General features: G+C 40.7%; 1 protein-coding gene across 1 annotated transcript; it reads left to right on the top strand.

Annotated features, from left to right (window-relative positions):
- Positions 1-465: 465 nt before the first annotated feature.
- nol9 (nucleolar protein 9) lies at positions 466-15,996 on the top strand. The gene is made up of 13 exons (XM_062541042.1): positions 466-1,152; positions 1,800-2,342; positions 3,006-3,228; positions 3,904-4,034; positions 4,233-4,377; positions 4,989-5,088; positions 7,234-7,331; positions 7,506-7,667; positions 7,999-8,248; positions 9,182-9,296; positions 9,424-9,598; positions 13,892-14,025; positions 14,608-15,996. Exons 2-13 carry the CDS (start codon positions 1,836-1,838, stop codon positions 14,740-14,742), a joined length of 2,175 nt encoding a protein of 724 aa, XP_062397026.1. The 5' UTR covers positions 466-1,152; positions 1,800-1,835; the 3' UTR covers positions 14,743-15,996.
- The last annotated feature ends 5,781 nt before the right edge of the window (positions 15,997-21,777 follow it).

The raw sequence follows: 21,777 nt of genomic DNA on the forward strand, positions 1-21,777 counted from the left end.
ACGTTTTACAGCGCTGCGCAGATCTGGCTTAACAGGATGCATGCTGGACTTAACAAAATGTATATTTGTGTTGTGCAAAAGTCCAGCATGGAAAAACCGTTAAACAGAGTTGAGTCCAAGAAAGAACGTCGACATAAACACTGATGTGTTGAAAGCTCAGTTGTTCGCTCAAGCGCTCAAAGATTAGCATTGTTTGATTTCTGTATACATTTAGCAGATTAAATCATAGATTTAAATGTCCTTTTAACTTTCCATTCTTTTCTTTCATCTGTCTGTGGATGCTGTCCTCGCTTCCTTTATAATATGACAGGTTGTGTAGTGACACACCCACCAAACAAGCGAAAACTACCTCAAAACGCAACAAAATGGAGCTAAACGTTTTGCATTTGATTTGAACATGACCCTAGCTCTAGTTTATCACATGTATCGCTCTGAACCAATCAAATCATCCTCTGACGACCCTTACCTTTAGCTTAGCATGAACGAGTTTCGTTTACTTAAATTGAGAAAACCTGCCGCTTGTATCAAAACTGTCGATTTTACTTTAAAAGCTGGTGCCGTCATGATTTGGAGAATATGTTAAATATTATAGCACTGGTAGTATAATTCAAATGGACCCAAGTGATTTCAGTAAATAGGATTTTTTTGTGTTACTTTAGCCACATACTCCATAGGATTGGATAAAGAAATAGCTTCCGATGCTAACTTTGCGGACCTCGGCGGAACACTCGAATCCCCCTTGCTTTTTCAGATGATCTCTAGTTTTCATATGACAGCAGCACCCCGCGTGGGTAACTTGCCCGTATGCGAGTTCTACGACTATGAGACGCTGTTTTTGTCCTGTCGGTACATCGTAGGCTGCTGAGCTGTCCATAGTGGCGAACCCTTTGATAAACAAGTCATTTTACTTAGTTATTAGGGGTTAAGTTAACCCGGTTAACTTTCTTATAGTTATTCGGGCTTAACATTCGTACAGTTTCTCAAGCGATTGAATGGCACCATATTTTGTATGCGTAGTAGCTAGCATGCGGCTTTGCACACTTGAAAGCTTACTAACTTTCAACAACCAACGTGTTACCTTGGGTTAACTTAACGTGAACGATACATAAGGGAAGCTTACCACCAACCGTTACTTTTGTGAACTCCTAACTGGTAAGTGTTTATAAAGTCCATACACCTACCATAACATCTTCTGTTCATTAGCATTCAGTAACGTTAACAACATTTTAGCATCCATGCGAAATCATCATGCTGTTTATGTTAACGTTGAAGACACATCAAGGGAGCCATGCCCTTAGACGTTTCTGTGTTCTTTAGTATTAACAGATATTAACGCAAGATGCATATTCTTAAGTCATTGTTTTATTACTGTCTATCTCTGACACTTTGGTGCATTTGTCAAATCAGAATTTAAATTCAAAATCAATGTATTCCTTCCTCAAACCTCCACACACCATTAATGTTTCTGTTTGCTTGTGTCGAACAAGTAGCCAGGTGATTTGATATGTCCATGCATATCAAAGACTACTGTTTAATGACTTTATCTCTGTACTGACATTTGGGATTTTGGGACATTTGGCATTTCAAAATAACGTTTTGTCTCATCTCGTTTTGATCAATGACTATGAAAGAAACAAGACTGTATTAAATAGACACTGTAGCCTACCGATTTTGAGGACACAAAGTGCAATGATTTTGAATCAACACTTTATTTTTTGTTTGTTTTTAATACACCTGATATTCATCGCGTCAGACTTGCTCCTTGTCCTCATATCTTTCTTTTTCTCTACACTCCACAGGTGCAGGTCAAGCTGCTCGTAGAGTCCTGAGAAGCAATGAAGGCTCAGAGACCCTCGTCACATCCCAAACACACTTTGCGAAATGTTATCAAAAAAGCAAAGAACCCCAAATGGCATGGGCACAACAAAGCACTACTTCTTTCAGATGATCACAGTCAAGGCCTCGGTCCTCCGTCAGCCAGGTTTGAGAATCAGACGGGCCACAGCGGGAAACCCAGTTTGAAATCGCAGAGACGACGATATGCTAAAGCTGTCAGTGGTAGGTCTGTAAGCAGCCCTCTAACTGCAGCACCTAGAGTTAAGACCTCAGCAGCACACATTAATGGACAAGCCAAGAGTTGCTCAAGTAGCAGTAATAGTGATACAGAGGACTCACAAGGCTGGAGATCCTATGCCCAGTCTGTTCTTCAGAATGGCATGCAACCCATTGCTGATGCTGAAGAAAGCTTGCTGTCCGAACACGTTGGGGAGGGAATTGAACCATTTCTCACCCAGTTTGACATTACTAACAACCGCACCTTGATGGTTATGCGACCAGGCCAGGTAAGTGCAGTCTTTTTCAGGTACGGTGTCAAGAAAAAGCATTTGAGCTCTTTGGAATTACCTGTTACATGTTCAAACTTTCATTGAATTCCAGTTTTTTCAAGTTCTGACTCAAATATATACCTTAAAGCAATCCAATGTAGTTTTGTGTTTTATGGGCTTCCCATGTCACGGATTATTACTTATATTACCTTATATTTTACCTTATATTTTACCTTACTGCTCCTGGCTCTCAAGACACAGTACATGTGCATTTGTTTTGGAGCCAAATGACTAGCAACAGCTTATGGTAATCTCCAAAGAACCACATCTACTGACCAGGTAATATTTCCTGGATCTCTCGCAAGGTGTCAACGGGGCACCTACAGTTAAATTGCCAGGCTGGTTCTCTGCTTGTTGGGCGCTGCCAGCTATACTAGGCATGTGATTCTTCTCCCCATTATTGTTGTTTACCATGAAAATGATTTGGAGGCTTTTATATAGTAATTCCAAAGAGTTCACTTACTTTAATAACAAGAATATTCACTAATTATGTTAATGTTGTCACTTTAAAGAGCATTATGTTATATTGCATGTGTGACTTGTTTTTTGTGCGCTCTGATAAGTTGGATCTACGCCGCATAGCAATTTGTCTGATATCTGCATGGTCTCTGGTCATTGCAGACGCTGTGTTTTCGAGGGAAGTGCCTGCTGACGTGTTTGTATGGGCGGGTGGAGGTGTTGGGTTTCACCATAGAGGAGGGTCAGCAGCCATACCCCCTCTACTCCCCAGCCTCTCACTGCCCACTCACCATCACTGCATTGGCAGACAGCTCCCTATCCACCAAAAACCGCAAAGAATGCCGACAGGAAGCCAAGATGGTGGTGCGCAAGTACTTATCCTCTGGTAAGACGTCAGCCGAATTCATACTCCCCTTTTGTAGGAACAAAGATTGCTCCGTTTTGTGGGCTTTTACTATGGGCCTTTAATGAGCCTATACCCCCGTCGTTTCTGTGTTTGTGAATCAATCAAGGACGCTAAGTGACACATTAACCAACACAGTTCTATGATTACAACTGAATATCAACTAGAAATCGAGTGATACGGATCACTCCCAAAATTGAATCGTTTCTTCCTTGGGTCATTTCCGACCTTCCCTGAAAATGTAATAGGAATCCATCCATAACTTTTTAAGCTGCGAACAAACATTCAAACAAACTAACAAACCCCGATGAAAACGTAACCTCCTTGGCGGAGGTAATAAGTTGTTGCCATCTAAATTACCATTCAGAAGTTAGTTTAGGGTAAACATACCCAATAAAATGTAACTCGCCAAAATGCATCCTAGGGTCTTTTAATAAATATGCTGTAAACTTCCCATCATAGTTATCCCTCTTTTGCCAAACTTTCAGAATGAATCTCGTTCAAAAGTAGCTTGCTCTAGCTGCTTTTAGGGTCACTGTACCATTTAATGGGTAACATATCTGGAATCATTCAGACCAAATTCATTGCAGTCGAAACCAGCCTACTGTACATGATGTGTGTGATAATGTGATGTTTGTGTGTGTGTTTTTTGTACAGTGCCAAGGAAGCATCTACTGAATGAGATGGATTCAGATTCATGTGTTGTTCTTCTTGAAGCTCTGGAGAATCCCCTCACACACTTCCTTACTAGCCACTCACAGCTCAAAGAGCTCTTTGGCCTTAGCTCGGTATGTGGAATGTTGCACACAGCACACACATATATGCCAAGTATATATATTATGTATATATATATATATATATATATATATATATATATATATATATATATATATATATTATAGTAATGATAATAAGTATATTAATGCTATTATAGTATTGGTGATTATGTGTATTGCTCAATGCTCTTTATTTGCTTGCATATCTAGAGAGAACTGCGTGATGACTTGGCAGTGGATAATTCTGCTCTGAGTGCAGTTGGGTTGACGGCCCTGAACAGCAGTGGTAACCAGGGCCTGGTCACTTCCAGGAGCTATAGAGATGCACTGCACAGACTTGTTCAAGTGTGGGGAGGTAAGTTAACTGCATGTGCCTCTGTCTAGCTACAAAGTTGCCTCAAAATAATTAGGATTGTGTTGTGCTTTATAGAATAGTAACCATTTTTTTTGCCCTGGCAATACCATAGTAATCACTTCAAGTACCCTAGCATAATCCTTCAGTAGAAATGACTTTCCATGCACTGGTATTTCCTTCAGAAAATGCATTTCTAGTTATGATTGTAATGCTGTAGGAAGCCAGGCTGGGTGTACCCTGCCTGACTCTCCGGCGAATTTGGGTTTCGCCCGACGGCTCAGGCTGAAAACCAACAGATCCATCTCCTCTGTTTACTGCCAGAACCTTTGGCTCCAATCAGAAACTAGCAAATCCAAAAGATGCATCGGATCGTTGGTCTGATTGGTTGAAGGAATATCCAAGCGTCCGGAGTCATTGGAACGATGCCCATTGATCACGCCTCTTGTGCAGTAGAAGCAAAGCGCAGCCTCCCCAGACTAATGTTCAATCTTAAAAGATTGAGCTTAGTATGGTGAAAACCAGACTAGTAGGAAGCTGAATTGCTGCCCTGATTTCAGAGAAAGAACTTCATCTAGCGTCAGACTAACATCTGATTTTTGTTGCTCCTTCAGATGATGAGTGTGATCGCTGTCCAATCATTTTGGTGTATGGCGCTAAGAACTCTGGGAAGTCTACCTTTGTTCGTCATCTCATCAACAGCCTTCTTAACCAGTAAGTAGACATACATGTATGCACTGTGTCCACATCCTGGTCAATGATTCAGAATTTAGGATTCTTTTCACCAGTCAGATAATTTGGCCTTAAAGGACAAATCTGCTGATTTTCGTATAGATCTCCATTTCTCAGGTTCACTGTAAGTGTAACTCCGGCAAAATATGGACCTAATGATGTTTCCCTGAATGAAAATACATCGACTAAGGCTGTGGAGAAAGTATTTTGATACTTGATGATGATCACGCACTACATAGCTAGCACCAGCAAAAAGCTTCAAGAAGAAAAGAGAATTACATTTCACGTGAAAATCATTCTACAAGCCACAAAGCTGTGAAACTGTTGGTTCCAATTCACTTCCCACCATGAACGGCAATGGTAGCCAAGTGAAGCATGTGTGTCTTGCAGCAAGACGCTGCTGCGCCATCTGCTGGACAAACCATGTAACACTGATATTTTAGTTCTCTGCCATGGTGTGTTTTCCTATAGCCATACTTTAATAATCAGATGTTATGCTCATTTTTGTAGGCTACACCTCACCGGCAAGCACGCACGCAAATGCTGCTTTTGCACATCTACAATATTGGCCAGGCTATATAGAATAGGCTTTTAGGACTGTAGTTTGCCTTCGTGCAACTTTAGTTGTGCTCAATCTAAATTATTGTCAGTAAGGATAGGTCATATTACCAAATGGCGAACCTCGAAAATTATTTAGGATATAGAGCCGTGTCCATTACGCATGCAGTTATTTTTTAGGCTATTGTTTTATTTTATATGTCGGAATGAACAGCGGATACCAGCTGGGTTGTAAAACATTACTGTATTCGTTGATCTTATCGATGCAGTCCTTGCGGCCACTTCTCCCCATCGTAGGAAACTTTCTGTTTAGTGTTGACAACAGAAAGGCCTTCACGTTGTGTGGCAGTGCTTGCTTGCCCTTCGATCCATCCCAGTTGGTGGTTTTGCACCTGTCCCTGAGTTATAGTCTATATGAGTAAGCGCTTGTGCTCTAACCGCATAATAAAAGAAGCACCTGCAGCAGTGCTTATGGCAAGGCTATTAACACCTGTCACTGAGCTATGGACAAGCAGTTATGCTCGAAAATTATCATAATAACAGACACACCTAATTGTATGGCTCTATGTTTAAACACATCAAATTAGCAAGCATTTCCGCAGCAACGCTTTCTTTTTCTGTCGGTCCGCGGTTGCTTGGTCAATTGCGCAGCAAATTATCAGATCACCGGACCTAATTTCACTCCATGTCTCGCGGACCAGCAGCAGTCTCTACGTTTCGCGGCCCATAGTTTGAGAAACGCTGCATTAAAGTGTCATTAGGTTGTAGGCTATATGTTTAGTGATTTCTTTGTGTGTTTTTCATTGTGTGTGTGCATTGAGTAGTTCCTTAAAATACGGAACAAAGAGCGTCCCGTATCTGTTCAATACGAAGAAGACTAACTATTACTTATATATTTCTTATAACGAAACGCGAAGAAAAAATACGAGGACTGACCATCTCGTTTCTCCGCGTTTCCCCCAATACCATGGCGACAAAGAGAAATAAATATGATTTGACATTTAAGCTGATTGCTGACAAATTTGCCACACAATTCGGGAGAAGCAGCGGACAGGAGCGCCACCACAATCAAGCACTTCTAGCCCAAATTAACATGGCAACGTTGCCTATGACTAAAGTGTCTAAGTAGGCTAGTCCTACTAATATTACATTTGATTGGTAGCATGTTTGTAGCGCGCCAGTTTACCCATCCCCTACATCAAAACAGCTTAGAATCAATCAAAGAATCAGCTGTGTCGACGTTAGGCTGTAGGCGATTTTCTATAACCATTTTCATTCATTTCAACAATGGTTCATTGAAACGTCGTTTGAATAATTCCGCCAGTCATCACCTTCATTGTAATGATTAAATGAGATTAAGGAGTCGACTATTGACGGATATGCGGTCTTCATCATTTTGAAATGCGGGATGAAACTTTCTGCCACCTGGTGGTTGTTTGGGTACATTGCCTTAGCCTCGAAAAAAATCGGCTTGACGGCCTGCGGGATCTCTTCGGGAGTCCCGCGGGAGAAGGTGCATTCTCAACCCGTACCCACTGTACATGCCTTCTCAAACTTTTTTTTTGGCAGAACTACCAGCGTAGAATACCTGGAGTGTGATGTGGGACAGACGGAGTTCACTCCCCCTGGCTGTCTCTCTTTGACAGCTGTCACAGAGCCTCTTCTAGGTAAAAAAATCTTTCACAAGTTTGTGTTGCTTGCTTTCATACAAAGACTACAAACAATTATAAATAATAAAAGTGAAACATTTTGTTGTGTTGATTTTTAAGATTAAGGGTATTCTAGAGTACTTCTAGAGCTGTTTGTACATGACCATTGACACGTTGAATTCCGCCCTGTAGGCCCTCCGTTCACCCACCAGCAGGAGCCCAGACACATGGTGTACTATGGCCAGGCTGATTGCCAGTCTGATCTCGACCGCTACCTGGAGTCGCTGAAGTCATTGTGGCGACACAGCAGCGGTGATATGCCAGTCATCATAAACACCATGGGCTGGGTTAGAGGTGAGGATTCTGCCACACGGCAATGTTTGTTTGCACACACACACACACACACACACACACGCACACACACACACACTCTTTGCGCCAGTATTGTTGTTGTTTATTATTCCTGTGGTCACCGCTACGATTTAAGGGCATGAGTAACTGAATGGTTGACTTCAACATTTACTTGATTTTAGTCCTGTTGGTCTTGAAATCAGCCACAAGCTGAGTACTTCCTTTTACTGACATCATTTTCTAACCCCCTTTATTTGTTTTCATGAATCTCTCTCTCTCTCTCTTTCTCTCTCTCTCTCTCTCTTTCTCTTTCTTTCTTTCTTTCTCTCTCTAGGTCTTGGTTTTCAGCTGTTGGTTGATCTTGTCCGTTTCTTCTCTGTGACTCACGTGGTGCAACTCAGCTTTGGAGAAACGTCTCAGTGTCCTGCTCTCACTCCTGACTTTTTGAGAACGGCTCATGGCTGGCAGACGCACCCACCGGCCCAGCCTGCTTTAGGACAACCTGAGAATCAAGAGGCCCCACACAGCCACGTGTTCCTCAGCATTCACTCAGAGTTCCAGGGTGCTGGCACCTCCGGGGAAATGTAAGAAAGAAACTTCACATTTCATCATGAGTGAATGTCTCCTGTTACTCGAGTGATTGAACCAGGGGCTAGAAACAACATGTCAGACGTTCATTAAGAAGTCAGTGGTTGTGTAGGTGGATTCGGTGGAAAGAGGAACTTTCGAGGAATGTCCTTCCAATCTATTCTGTTTCGGATGTGCAATTAATGATGCGCATGCAGAGTTCCGGGGAAATGTAAGAAAGAAACGTTTCATCATGAGTGAATGTCTCCTGTTACTCTAGTGATTGAACAAGGGGCTAGAAACAACAAGTCGGTGGTTGTGTAGGTGGGTTCGGTGGAAAAAGGAACTTTCAAGGAATGTCCTTCCAATCTATTCAGTGTCGGTTTCAGGGCTTCTGCTTCACATAAATATAACTGAAAAGTGTGTTGGGTTACAACATATTAGTGTTTAATTGCAATACATTACGTGTATTAATTGAGCTGATGCTTTTATCCTGTAGCAGCCCCTGCTGGTTAAACCCAAAGTAACAGGACATTAGATGTCCTGTCTCGCCATCCTTCCCTTTTCAAGCTAAAATCCTATGTACCAGCAGCACTAAGGTTGCAAGACCACAGAATTTGACCCCTTGACAAAGCTGCACAACCTACATGTCATAATGCAGCCCATTTAATGACTAGGCTGTCAATGTGGCTGAGGCACCGACAGTTTTGGTTGTAGAATTTCAAGAACTCTCTAAAGTTGTTGTCAGCATTAGTGGAATTCTGATTATTTGCAGAGTCACAGGCATGAAGAGGCACGAGAGAAGTTCATCTAACTGTCAACACTACATTCTTCTATAGAGTCTTCTTTCAGCTGAACTACTGTAGACAATCTGTAACCTCTTAAAACAGTTTTTTTTTAAGTCTATGATTACATCATCTGAATTTGTTGTTGTTGTTGTTGGCGCAAAGGCGACATCAACGCAGTAATGAATTGCGAGATCTGGCTCTCATGGGATACTTCAGTCAGATGCAGGCCCCAGATTCAAGTCTTGTACGGCCTCTACATTGCTTCACTCCTTACCAGGTACACCTCCCCCGATTACAGTCCCCTAACTTGAATATATGACCATAGCTGTGGCTCTTATTTGATTATTTGATGCTTAAAAAGCAAAGTGTTCTTACTGTGTTATTTACCTCTGCACCTCTCCTAGGTTTCTCTCTCTGCTGTGGCTATTGGCGTGACTCATTGTGACGTGGCCCCCGCACACATACTGTATGCTGCCAACGCCAGCCTAGTGGGACTGTGCTGTCTGGACGAGAAGGTGATCGGTCGGGGCGGTCCAATGCTGCTCTCCCAGACTCCCATTTGCCCGTGTGTTGGACTGGGTAAGTGTTGGGCCTAGAGATAGTGGTGTGGTGTTTGGGGGTAATAGATTCAACTTGGTGTTTGGGGTAATAGATTCAACTTTATTGTCATTGTGTAGAGTACAAATACAAAGTTAACGAAATGCAGTTTGCGTCTAGCCAGATAAAGGTGGCTAGACGCAATAAAGGTGCAATGTGATATGCAAAGCATAGACAGGTGGTCCATAGACAGGACAGGTCAGGACAGGACACTGATCTGTTGTTGGGATGGGAACAGTCTTTGCCATATGCAAGCATCGCTTGCCCTGGATAGTCTCGATGGAGAGGAATGAGGAACAGATGATGCACCTGCAGTGCTTTCTGGTCCCAGGCAGAGCAGTTGCCATGCTATACTGTTGGTGACACAGTTGGTGAGGATGCTCTCAATGGTGCAGTGGAAGTTCACCAGTATCTGAGGAGACAGATGGACCTTCTTTAGTCTCCTCAGGAAGAAGAGATGCTGGTGAGCAGAAATGTTTTCCAATTGGTTCGTTCCAAACAGAAACAGTACTTTAACGTTTCCGGTTTTCAGTTCAACCCTGAAAATTGGGTGCATAGAGCACCATTTATCACAGCAACTTGGCGCTAATTCCATCGGAAAGCTTAGACTTCACTCGTTCATGTGATAATCATATGCTGTTTGACATTTGTGTAACGAGTTAGTAGGCCACTCCATGAGAAATTTAGGCTAGTTGAACTTGGACTAAAGATTTTACTGGGGCACAGTAAACTAGGGATGTTAACCGGTGACTGTTTGACCGATTGTTGACCGTATCCACGTTAGCCGACCAAAGTTGTCGCTAGTCGGTTAAAAAAAAAAAAAAAAAAAAGAGGCATCTTTAAATTAGGCTAAAGACAGTGGACTAAACGGTACTACAGCTAGCCATCTCATTCCAAGAAGATCTTTTTTTGCGTGAAGTTAACAAATTATCCCTCACACTCAATTTTTCATAACGCCTGCTTGTAGGCTAGGCTACGTAATAAACCAATAAAAACATTTGGCACGAGGTCACAGCGGTGGCCGGTGCGTCTTTTGCAATCTGGAAGTGCGCTGTTTTATCCATTGGTTTTATCGTGTTGCAGTCTAGCTAGGCAACTTTCCGCATAAGATGGGCTTAGATTTGGAAAGACTTTACATCTACATTTCGGGAAGGGTCATCAATGGTAACAGATAAGGTAATGATCATCTTTCGTTATTATTGTTAGCACTTCCTCAAACTAAGCTGCGTCTCTTCGGAGCTGTCATTTTCATAAGTGAGCCGCGGCCATTTCAGCTTCAAATGAGCTTCTAACGCTAGACAAACGCCTTTATTTGCAACGCGATCACCTTGTACCCAAACCATTTTCGGAGCAAAGGAACCATTTGTCCTCCACTTACAAGCTCCTTGGTTCGCAGGACTCATGTTTGGCGCTGTAGGATTTGAAAAAGTGACGTGAGTGAAGGGCGCCGGGGCTGTGTGTATGAGCGTGGGACAGAGAGATGAGAGTTGGGAAATTGCGTGGCTGTTATTTCAAATAGCATAATTTATTTTAAACGAATCGGTTAACCGGTTTCAACCGGCTAATGAGCCTCGGTGGTCGGTCAAGAAAATTTGTAGTTTTCGCCATCCCTACAGTAGCCTAAACAACTGAACAACTGAATTGTTTGGCTAACCAACGGATGGGATGTTGCTAGGTGTAATGTTAGCTAGGGGTGGTCACATCAATCCAAATATCGATACTATTGATACCAACATTGGTATTGGTATCGGATCGATACCAGTGTGAATGGATCGATACTTTAATTTCAGTTCACTTCCAATTTCCCACGATATGTTACTCCTGTTTCACCAAGGACTAGCCTACAGTCATACTAACACCACTTTTTTTCACATCTTGCATGCCTGCTTTGTTATCTTTCATGGTTGAAATGTTTGTAATTTATTAACAGTGAAAATCACAAAATCATTAATGGTTATGGAAATGTGTTAAAATTGAGCATATTGATGTTTCAGTCACATCTTAAATCATGACACACTGCTCTCCCCTACAGTACATAAAAGTACATAACCAGCTTTTAGTAACAAACATCAGTATTGGTATTGAACCAGAGTTCTCACAAGGGCACAATTTGAATTGTGTCCGCAACACACTCTGACAATGAGCAAGGATGCACGTTACTTTTACCGCAGGAATCGGGGCGGGAAACCAAAAAACGAGCTAAACTGATGACGACAGCGCTACAACTTTCTTTTTGGTCGTAGTGTTATTCAATTGCGTCGAAGTCCAAAATGAGTCCGAGTAAACATTGGTCGTAGTGTTATCCAATTGCGTGCAGTGAGATTTTCAAATGCATGCTTGGTGCTGCCCCTCGAGTTATAGGCCAGTCAATCTAGCTCAAAAAAGGGCCAAACCTGTAACTAATTGCAATAGTAATGGTTCCTACTTTTTATTGATCCTTAAACCCTCCTGTATCACATATTAAAAATCTACCCATTTATATTTAGTGGAACATGCTTTTATTCAAGGTCAAAGGTAGCAATTTCCAATGCATTTTGCCACTGGGATTTACTACAGGTGAAATGGGTAAAATTTGAAACTATAGATATCAAATTGAAAATGTCACAGTTGTTTACTCACATTAAGGCAAATATTTTTTGTATTGCAAGTTTTCTGAAATGTGATGTTTAGATATGCAAATGAGACCAGTTTTACCTAAATATGCAATAATTTGCATATATTTCTAGAAAACTAAATCTGAACAATAGGTACAGTCAGCTTAAAAATAATTGCTGCATTTTGCTTCTATATTGGATACCAAAAGCCTATGCAAAGGGAATATTAGATATTACTTAATTTCACCTCAGAAATGAGGAAATCAAGTCAAGTCAAAATCAATGCGTTTCAATGGAAGTACATTATAGAACAAATGATTGTCAATGATATGATGAAAGTATCTCAATGCATGCCAAGTCACATAAGGAAGATATTGACCTTTAGACATAAACATATCAAGTGAGTTGGCATGCACTGAGATACTTCCATCATGCCATATCATTGACAATTATTTGTTCTATAATGTACTTCCATTGAAACGCATTGATTTTGACTTGACTTGATTTCCTCATTTCTGAGGTGATATGAAGTAATATCTAATATTCCCTTTGCATAGGCTTTTGGTATCCAATATAGAAGCAAATTGCAGCAATTATTTTGAAGCTGACTGTACCTATTGTTCAGATTTAGTTTTCTAGAAATATATGCAAATTATTGCATATTTAGGTAAAACTGGTCTCATTTGCATATCTAAACATCACATTTCAGAAAACTTGCAATACAAAAAATCTTTGCCTTAATGTGAGTAAACAACTGTGAAAGTTTCAATTTGATATCTATAGTTTAAAATTTTACCCATTTCACCAGTAGTAAATCCCAATGGAAAAATGCATTGGAAATTGCTACCTTTGACCTTGAAAAAAAGTATGTTCCACTAAATATAAATGGGTAGATTTTTTATATGTTAATTATATATACCTAGGGATCACAAAAAACTTTGAATGATTACTATTGCAATTAGTTATGGGTCAAACGCTAGATTGACTGGCCTATTAGGCCATTTTCATTATTCGTGGCCAGACCCTTAATCTGAAAGATTCCAGGGTCTGGTTTACTACCAGGCTACTTATATTCTGCACAATGACAATAAAGTTGAATCTAATCTAATTTAGTGAATGATGTCAGAAACAGGTATTTCAATCACCATATCTCATGACTAGAAGGTGCAAACCTCGTGGAATATGACCTTTACAATCACTGACATTCTTAGGATTTCAGGACGTTCTGTCCATAGGGGGTGCTTCAAGCTTTAGCTTAGTAAATTCTAGAGCATCTTTACTTCTACATGCTACATACTGTAAAGTTCTAATACTTAGTAATTCAATCATTATATGTTTCAACTGGAAACCGATTCAGAAGATGATGGTTTGTAAGGTTAATGAGTTTAAACTGACCAGTTGATGATCCAAATGGGCATGTTTTTATGCCTTTTGTTTAGTAAAGGTATGTTTATCTCAATTTCGGCAGAAATCTTAGGCTGAAGTAATGACTGACTTGAACTCGGTCAAGGTTTCTGAAGAAATTGAAATGAACATACCTTTACCAAATGAGTATAATCATGAATATTTGAATAATCATGCCACTCCTTGGCAATTTGGATCATCGACCTCGCAGTTGAAGAAAGGACTATTCACTGTGCTTAATTTCTAATGAATGGTGTCATTTAATCTTGTGTTGCAGGTGTTTTGAGGGGAGTGGATATGATAAGGGGTCTTTATCTCCTGGTGACTCCAGTCCCCCCTGCTCTGCTTAGTCGAGTCAACTGCCTTCTGCTTGGAGAAATCTCTCTGCCTAAAGCCCTGCTTACCACACAGGTAAACTAGACATTCGAATTTTTCACAACATCCTCTCAAGTTATGAAAAAAATATTTATTTACTCAGATATGCAAGTCCTTCCAAACTAAATGGTGGCGGTATCTGCTGCTACTTTCCTCATAATTTATACACGTGCTGATTTAGCAGACGTCAGCTTATCTTAAACAACTTACAGAAGAAGGATTACATTCAGCCTACAGTGCAGAGGAAATGTTAGCTAGGAATTATTACTTTATCTATCAATGTTATGTATTACTAGGCCTATGTAACAGTATTGTAAGACTAGTCAAAATGTGTGATAGGAGTAGAAATGCCCATGGGCTCCGCTTATTTTAAATAGTTAGTCTATAATATTTTGATAATTTTGTTCATTTCTTTTGTAGTTAAACTTGGAAAAAGAAAAATGAAGGCTAGCTCTGTTTGTGTAAATCTAGTGCACCAACTGTTATTCTTGATAATCATTGGTGTTTATCACAGTGTGATTGAGTGAGTGATTGATTATAAGAGTAAATCTGATATGATTGGGAATATCATTTTGAGAGACAGTGATGACCACAATGCTCTCCTCTTTTGTGTTTCAGTCTGGAGTGGAAGGAGATCTACCATATGTCACCACAGACTACAGTTTTGAGCTTACAGGAGCTGGAAAGCTCCATGTTTTTAAAGGACTCGCTAGGCCCAGTTTTGTCGGGTCCAAAGCAAGTAACAAGACATAGACGGCTCTGCCATGGTGTGTAGAACTTCGTTTGACCAAGACAGTCATTATGCTTCAGAAATAAATGAACAAAATTGCCATCTGGTGGGAGTCAAATGGTTTGCCATTGTTTTTGTCAGTGTGCTGGTCAAACCTGTTACAGCCAGGGAGTTCAATTTTGATGTTTTCCCGAAAGAGCAAAAGAGTCTCCATAAAGCATTATTGATAAAGGGTCATTTAATTGCATGCTCTACATTCTCATTTTACACTTCCACAAGCTTTTTCTTAGTAAAACGCTTCAATTTCTTTTTTGTTGTCTTCAATCCACTGTCTCGGTAGAAGTAGCTTAGAATCATAATGGCCTCAACAGAGTTTTTGCCATATATTCGCAAAGGTGTCATGAACAGATTGCAGACTCATACCTGAAAAGAGCAGACTGAACATTGTAATACAATGTAGATGATCCACTGAACATTGGAGCCATTACAACTTGGGCATTCTTTTTATACGACAGTCATCGTTCTGCTCCTGTTTTCATGGTTGTCTTTTTCCCCCCATGTACCATTTTACACGTCTGTCTGTGGCTCAGACCCCTATTCTCCTCGAGACCCCTCCTTTTTTTATTTTTTAGTCAGATAGCGCTGAAGTAGGTTGAACTAATTAAGTTGAAAAATAATTGTTTAAGATATGTGTAATTGAGCTGGATTATGTCTCTTTTTTCCCCACATCTTGTCCAATGTGAATGTAAATAATGAATGTTAGCAACTATTCAAGACTTACTACTGCAGCTACTTATTTTAATTGCATTGCATTGTGGATATGCTGTAATGCTACTGTAGGCAGTAATGGATGACATGCTTAAGTGTCTTTCAATTCCATCAACTGGTTTTGTATTGCTTTGTGTGGCCCACAGAGGTTAGACATGGTCTTTCTTTGACTTGCCATTTAACTGTGGCAGTTCGGGCATATTTCCCAATGGCAGGGAAGTTCGGCAATTTTTTATATAACATTTTGACAGAGACAAAAGACATCCAAATTTGTGACGTTACAGTTTGCTTTTTCAAACTACTAGTTCATCCAAAAAAAAAACTGCTTTTTCAAACTGCCTGTACATTTGAATCAGTTTAGCTGTTTCCTCTTTATGATAATTTCTTTGTTTAAGCAGTTTCTAATACTTAGCGTTCACACTTTTTTGTTGATACACACCAGCTGACATCGTTTCTATGTGTTTTGTACTTTTATTTGTCTTGAAATAAAGGACACATTTACAATTTAGTAGATCTAGCTTCATGTTTGGTTCACCATTTTTTTTTTTTTTTGCAGAGCTCTTCCGCTCATAGCAAGGATGATGTATTGATTTTGGATATTAACAGATTAACAAACGATTTTAATTTTGGTTTGTTCTGAGCAAAACGTTGTTCATTAATTCATTCCAGTGTTCCAAGGCCAATCGTCTAAATGCTATCCAGTTAGGACGATACAGAATAATGGTTAATAACTTGCCTTTAAAAAATACATTGACTTTACAAATTGACTTATGGTCGGATGGAATACAACGATTTAATTTTAACAGTGCAACAATTGTTAGCTGTTGCTTGTGTAATCTGCACACATCTCCATGTAATGGGGAGGCACATTTAACATGATCTTGTAAAATGCAATTTTTTTTTTGTTCTATCCATAGCACATGGTTTGGGCTAACACGATGTAAGGTGTTAACCAGTTGTGTTTCTACTGAACTCATGAAGTGATTTTGTCACCAGCAAATACAAGGAATTTTCTAGGATTGGGGAATGACACCGCATCAGTGTGACAATGTGCATCAGTGCTGGTTTAGACCATGAATGTAGCCTACTGTAAGTGTCCCGTAGTGGCAAGTCTGTGTATTCTGATCTCATGATGAGTGTGGGTTGCCATCTTGAAAACCAATCCGAAGATATCTTCCAGATGTTTAATTAAAATTCACCGGAACGTTGGATCACAATATAAAAAAAAATAGCTGCAAGCGGCATAGCTGCCCGGGCCTCTGCGGTCCGCGACCCATGACCTTTCAGAATCTAACAAAGTGCTGACGTGATGTGTTTATCAAATGCACATATCTGATGTGTGTGTGTGCTATTTGTTTTTGCATGTTCTCTACATTGGAGGCACTTGCTCACTTCTGGGAGTGATGATGTTTTACTGTACATTGATGGCAGTCACTAGTCAAGTCAAGTTTATTTATATAGCGCATTTCATACACAGAGGTCATTCAATTTGCTTTAAGCAAAAACCAAACAGTAATACACCAGGTGGCATTACACCACAGACATGTAGGGTACAATGATAAGCTTCCAAATTATTAGTTTATGACCTACATTTTGTGACATGCTGTGCCATGCAGATAAGTGGTAGTTATCCTAAAAATCTGCTTTCAGCTTAAGCCTACGTTACACTGACGAGATTTGGGAAAGATTCTTGAAAGACTGTAGTCTTTTGAGTAGAGCTTGAATGGGGGGGCATTAGTTAAAAGACTACAATCTTTCAAGAATCTTTCCCAAATCTTATCAGTGTAAGGTAGGCTTTACTTGCATGGAAGGACGGAGGGTGTGAGAGGGTGGGGCTATACCAGACATGTGAATTAGGCATGTCAGTATCGGCCTTCTCATAGGGTGCCTCTCAACATGCCTCCTCGATCCTCGATGCTCGATCCTCGAGGGACGTTCCCACTGATCTATAACTAACACTGGATAGACTATCCCATTGTTTCCCCCCCATCATTCTTTAGATCAGTGAGGATCGAGGCATCGAGGAGCAAGGGAGGACGTATAAACGCTGCATGAGTGGCACCCGTAGGGTGCCTCTCAACATCTCTCCTCGATCCTCGATGCTCGGCCCTCCAGGCTCGTTCCCACTGATCTACAACTAACACTGGATAGAGACTATCCCATTATTGCCGCCCCATCATTCTTTATGGAGATCAGTGTGGACGAGTACCGAGGAAGGAAGGGAGGATGTATAAAAGACGAATGAGAGGCACCCATAGTATCTAATATTTAGGGAAGTTTCAGACCAATTAACTAAGGTGTTGTCAATGTCTGGCACATTTCCTATTTGGTCAGCTGGTGGCACTAGACCAGGTTAGCAGAACGTGTGTGGATGTCATCAGATTTATATTAACAAATATTTTGTTAAGAACTTGCAAAAAATATTTTGACTTTGGCCATCTGGTGGTGCTACACCAGACAGGAATATTGGGTGTTTAGATGTCATACTGTAGACCTAATCTGATTAATCTAACTGTGATATCCATCGCCAATTTCTGACACGTTTTCCTGCTTGATCATGTGGTAGCGCTATGCCACTCAGGCCCACTGGGTATATCTGGATATCATCATAATAACAATATCTATAAACCTGAGAAGTTTCAGACCATTCATTCAAAGCATAGAATACTTCTGGCATATTTCCTGCTTGACCAGATGGTCTAAGATGAGTGCGTAAAAATCATAGATAAAGACAGGAAGCGAATGGGAGAGAGAGCGGGAGTGGGATCCGGAAAGGACCACGAGGCGGGAATCAAACCCGGGTCGCCGGCGTGTGGTGCAGGTGCCCCAGCCAGCAGCGCCACTGCTGGGGCCACTCAGGTCACTTTTGAAGATATTTCCTGACTTCTCTCGTAACATCTTCTTCCTTACTGTGTGTGGGGGAACCTTTGTTTTATTGTTTAAATTGTTTAAATATATAAATATGGGCACTTTCACCTTTTCGCCTACTTTGAATAGCCTTTTCCTGTTTTAATTAGAAACCTAATCTTCCTTTCCTTTCTACATTTAGTGTATTCTCTTGTCTTTCCCATGTTAGAAAAATGACAAGGGAATTCAACTTCTGTGTCACCTTATTTTCATAACTTAGTGAAAAAGTAAGTCATGAACTACTGCTGAAAGTTCAATAATATTTTCTAGGAGTGCCAATAATTGTGGTTGATGACATATGCTTCTGTTCCAGGTTGGATTTTCCTCATTGTTTTCACCAAAAGACACAGCTTTACCAAGGGCGCCAATGATTCTGGAGGACACTGTACAGTATATGTATGTTTTGTGTATGTGTTTAGGTGCATGTGACTGAAAACAGTCAGAGATCCCTCCTCGTCAGCTCTCTCCCCTCCTTGCTTCATCCATGACAGGATCAGACAGAGCCTTGAAGGTGTGGCCCATGTAGGGTGTTATGGCAACGCACCACACCCAATACAAATAACTGTTTAGGAAGAGACATGGGAAAAGGTCATAGGGAAGAGCACTGTTTCATGTTTCTTTCCCAAGTCTAGTTCATACTCTCTGAGTTTCTTTTTTTTTGTCTTAACTTCCTCTTGCTGTCTAACATAGTTACGGTGCTTTTAAACTCACACTGATGGAAGGCTGTGTAGTCTGTTTCCTGTGGTGAGTAATGTCTGGGGTTGCTGATGTTTGGATTAGTGTGCAGTGATGCAACCTGATTCAGAGGAGGGACAGCTGGCTCACTGGCTCCCCTCAACTTCACTGACTTAGATCAGTAGATCAGATGTAGGCTTACTTTGAGCGTATGTGAGAGGGTGTCTGTATATTTATGTGTATTTTAGATGTAGGTATATAGATGAGTTTTGAAACACTTTGTTTTGAGGCTCGATTTGGATCTGTTTGTATTGATGTGAGGCTCACACAACAGATGTCATCAGAGGTCTGCAGCAGTCTAGAAGGGGAATGAAGATTAATCATAGTTGTTATTTCCTATGAAGTGACAAATAATAGTCTGTATAGGGGGCAATTAGTCAACAATAAGTTTTGATCTTATTAAAAATTAGCCTCCATTGGATTAAAATGTATAATATTTTATTGAAAAGTTAAATAATAACAAACACTCTTTATTCTGCTTAAAAGTGATTTTACATGTATTAATTGGACTGCAGTCACCTGCCATATGGAGAGATGGCAAAGCCATTTTCACTGTGGTGTATTGGGGGAGAGGGAGTTACCTATTTACCAAATAATGAGACACAGGTGGCAAATGTAGTGTGGGCAGCCAGAGACAGTGGAGGTATAACAGTGGAGACACATGTATCCTCCTAGTTGCTTGAAGACCATACATGCCATGTTATAGAATGTAGAAGTTAATACATACAACTTACAACTACAAAACAGTTGGTGAGATTGATCTAATTTTAATTTGGCATCGCATTAACCAAGCTCTCTTAAAATGAGCATGAACCCTATAATTTGTGGTTGGCTCACTGGAGAAAATGTAACATTAGCAAAGCCATGGTCGTCATTTCAAAGTGAGTCATACACATTGACTCAGAAATTCTATTTTATTATTTCCTTGACTTATCAGCCCTTTAATGCACCCCTCACGGTTGGGTTGTTGTTGTCGAAGAAACCCTTTCTCGTTCCATTCTCCTAGCTTTTATACTCGTTGCCAATTTGAGCGCCGAGTGTGTTCAAGAGAATATGAGACAAATTTCTGGGAGGGGGTGAAGCAAAGTCAGCCCATCTGATTGCAGAGCTGATGTCCTAATAAGGCTCTCCTCCTGGCTGTGTGTGGTGACTCCTGAGAGGCCCGAGCATCAGACCATGGCGCTCTGCTTACATTAAGACCTACTCAAACATTTATCTTAGAGGGAGTCCTCTCCACCGTAAACGTGAGTGTCTGAGGGTGCCTCTCATTCGTCTTCTTATACATCCTCCCTTCCTTCCTCGGTCCTCGTTCCCACCGATCTAGATGAAGAATGATGGGGCGGCGACGGTGAGATAGTCTATCCAGTGTTGGTTATAGATCAGTGGGAACGAGCTTGGAGGACCGAGCATCGAAGAGAGAGGTTGAGAGGCACCCTGTGTGTTGAAAAGTTGGGAAGGTCTCTCACTTAAACGTGTTTCCAACCATTGTCTCTTTTTGTAGCTTATGGTCTGGCTGAAATGTTAGCAGTCTGCTTGGAAAGTGCCTATCTATAGTGGTCATCATCACACAGTCTGGGCATATCTACAGTAAAACTGTTACTGCAATAAACCTGGTCTTGAGAAGAAAATAGTCGGTCAACCTGCATGTTTAGGTTTAGGTTGACCTGCTACTGAAGTAGAAGTTAAGGTTATTCTTCAAGCAATGACCCTGATCAGTGCATGAGTATACCTCTCTAGGGTCTGTTATAAGAAGGTAATCCCTCCTAGCTATTGCCATGCTGTTAGCCCCTTTAAATATAGCCTCAGCAGGGGGGCTTAACGGCAGTGGAACACACAATTGTGTACTGTACACACACATTTGATCACATACACACTCAGACCCAAATACACAAACACCATAGCGTTTCCTCCGGTTCTTTGCAATAAAGGGGGTATGGTGGGGGATGGCTAATTATGGACAGCTTAAGTTGAGCTCAGGCAAAAAATAACCCAGAGAGGGACAATAGATAGAGTCTACCCCACAAGGTCTTAATGGAATGTAGAGATTCGGTTTGAATATGAATGCATGATAACATGATGTTGTTAGTTACTGCAAGAGAGTTCACTATCAATGTAATGCAGATACTATGATCTATAATGTTCATAAGGGAATACTTGTGAGAAGATCTGAGGACAAATTCTCACCACAGGGTTTAAGATAATGCAATGAAAGTGTGTTTTTAGTTCAATCATGGGAACTAGATTAAGCTACTGAGTCACATTTTCAGTGTGAGAGTATAGTTGGAACAATGTGCTTCTGTCAGTCAGACATAATTTTTAAAATGTTGGATTCTCAATAGAAATGCCATTGTGCAACATGGTATTAATGTGTCATGCATCAATTAATGTAAATGTTTTATGGTCGGATTAATGTTGATGTTATAAAAGATAAGCGCAACACGGAAAAGGATAGTTGAAAAGATGAAAGTCACTGAAACTCCTGTGAAACTTGATGAGTAAAGGGGTGAGTCAGAAACATGAGTGTGTGAGAGAGCGGGAAGAGAGGGAGTGGTAAAGAAGGGAGGGTGGAGTGATGGTCTGCGTCTTGGAGGAGTGGTAAACATAGCCTCGTGTTAGTATCAGAGCTATCCGCCTTCAATCTGGGTAAC

This window comes from Sardina pilchardus, chromosome 7 (genome assembly GCF_963854185.1).
Source record: "Sardina pilchardus chromosome 7, fSarPil1.1, whole genome shotgun sequence".
NCBI lineage: Eukaryota > Metazoa > Chordata > Actinopteri > Clupeiformes > Clupeidae > Sardina > Sardina pilchardus.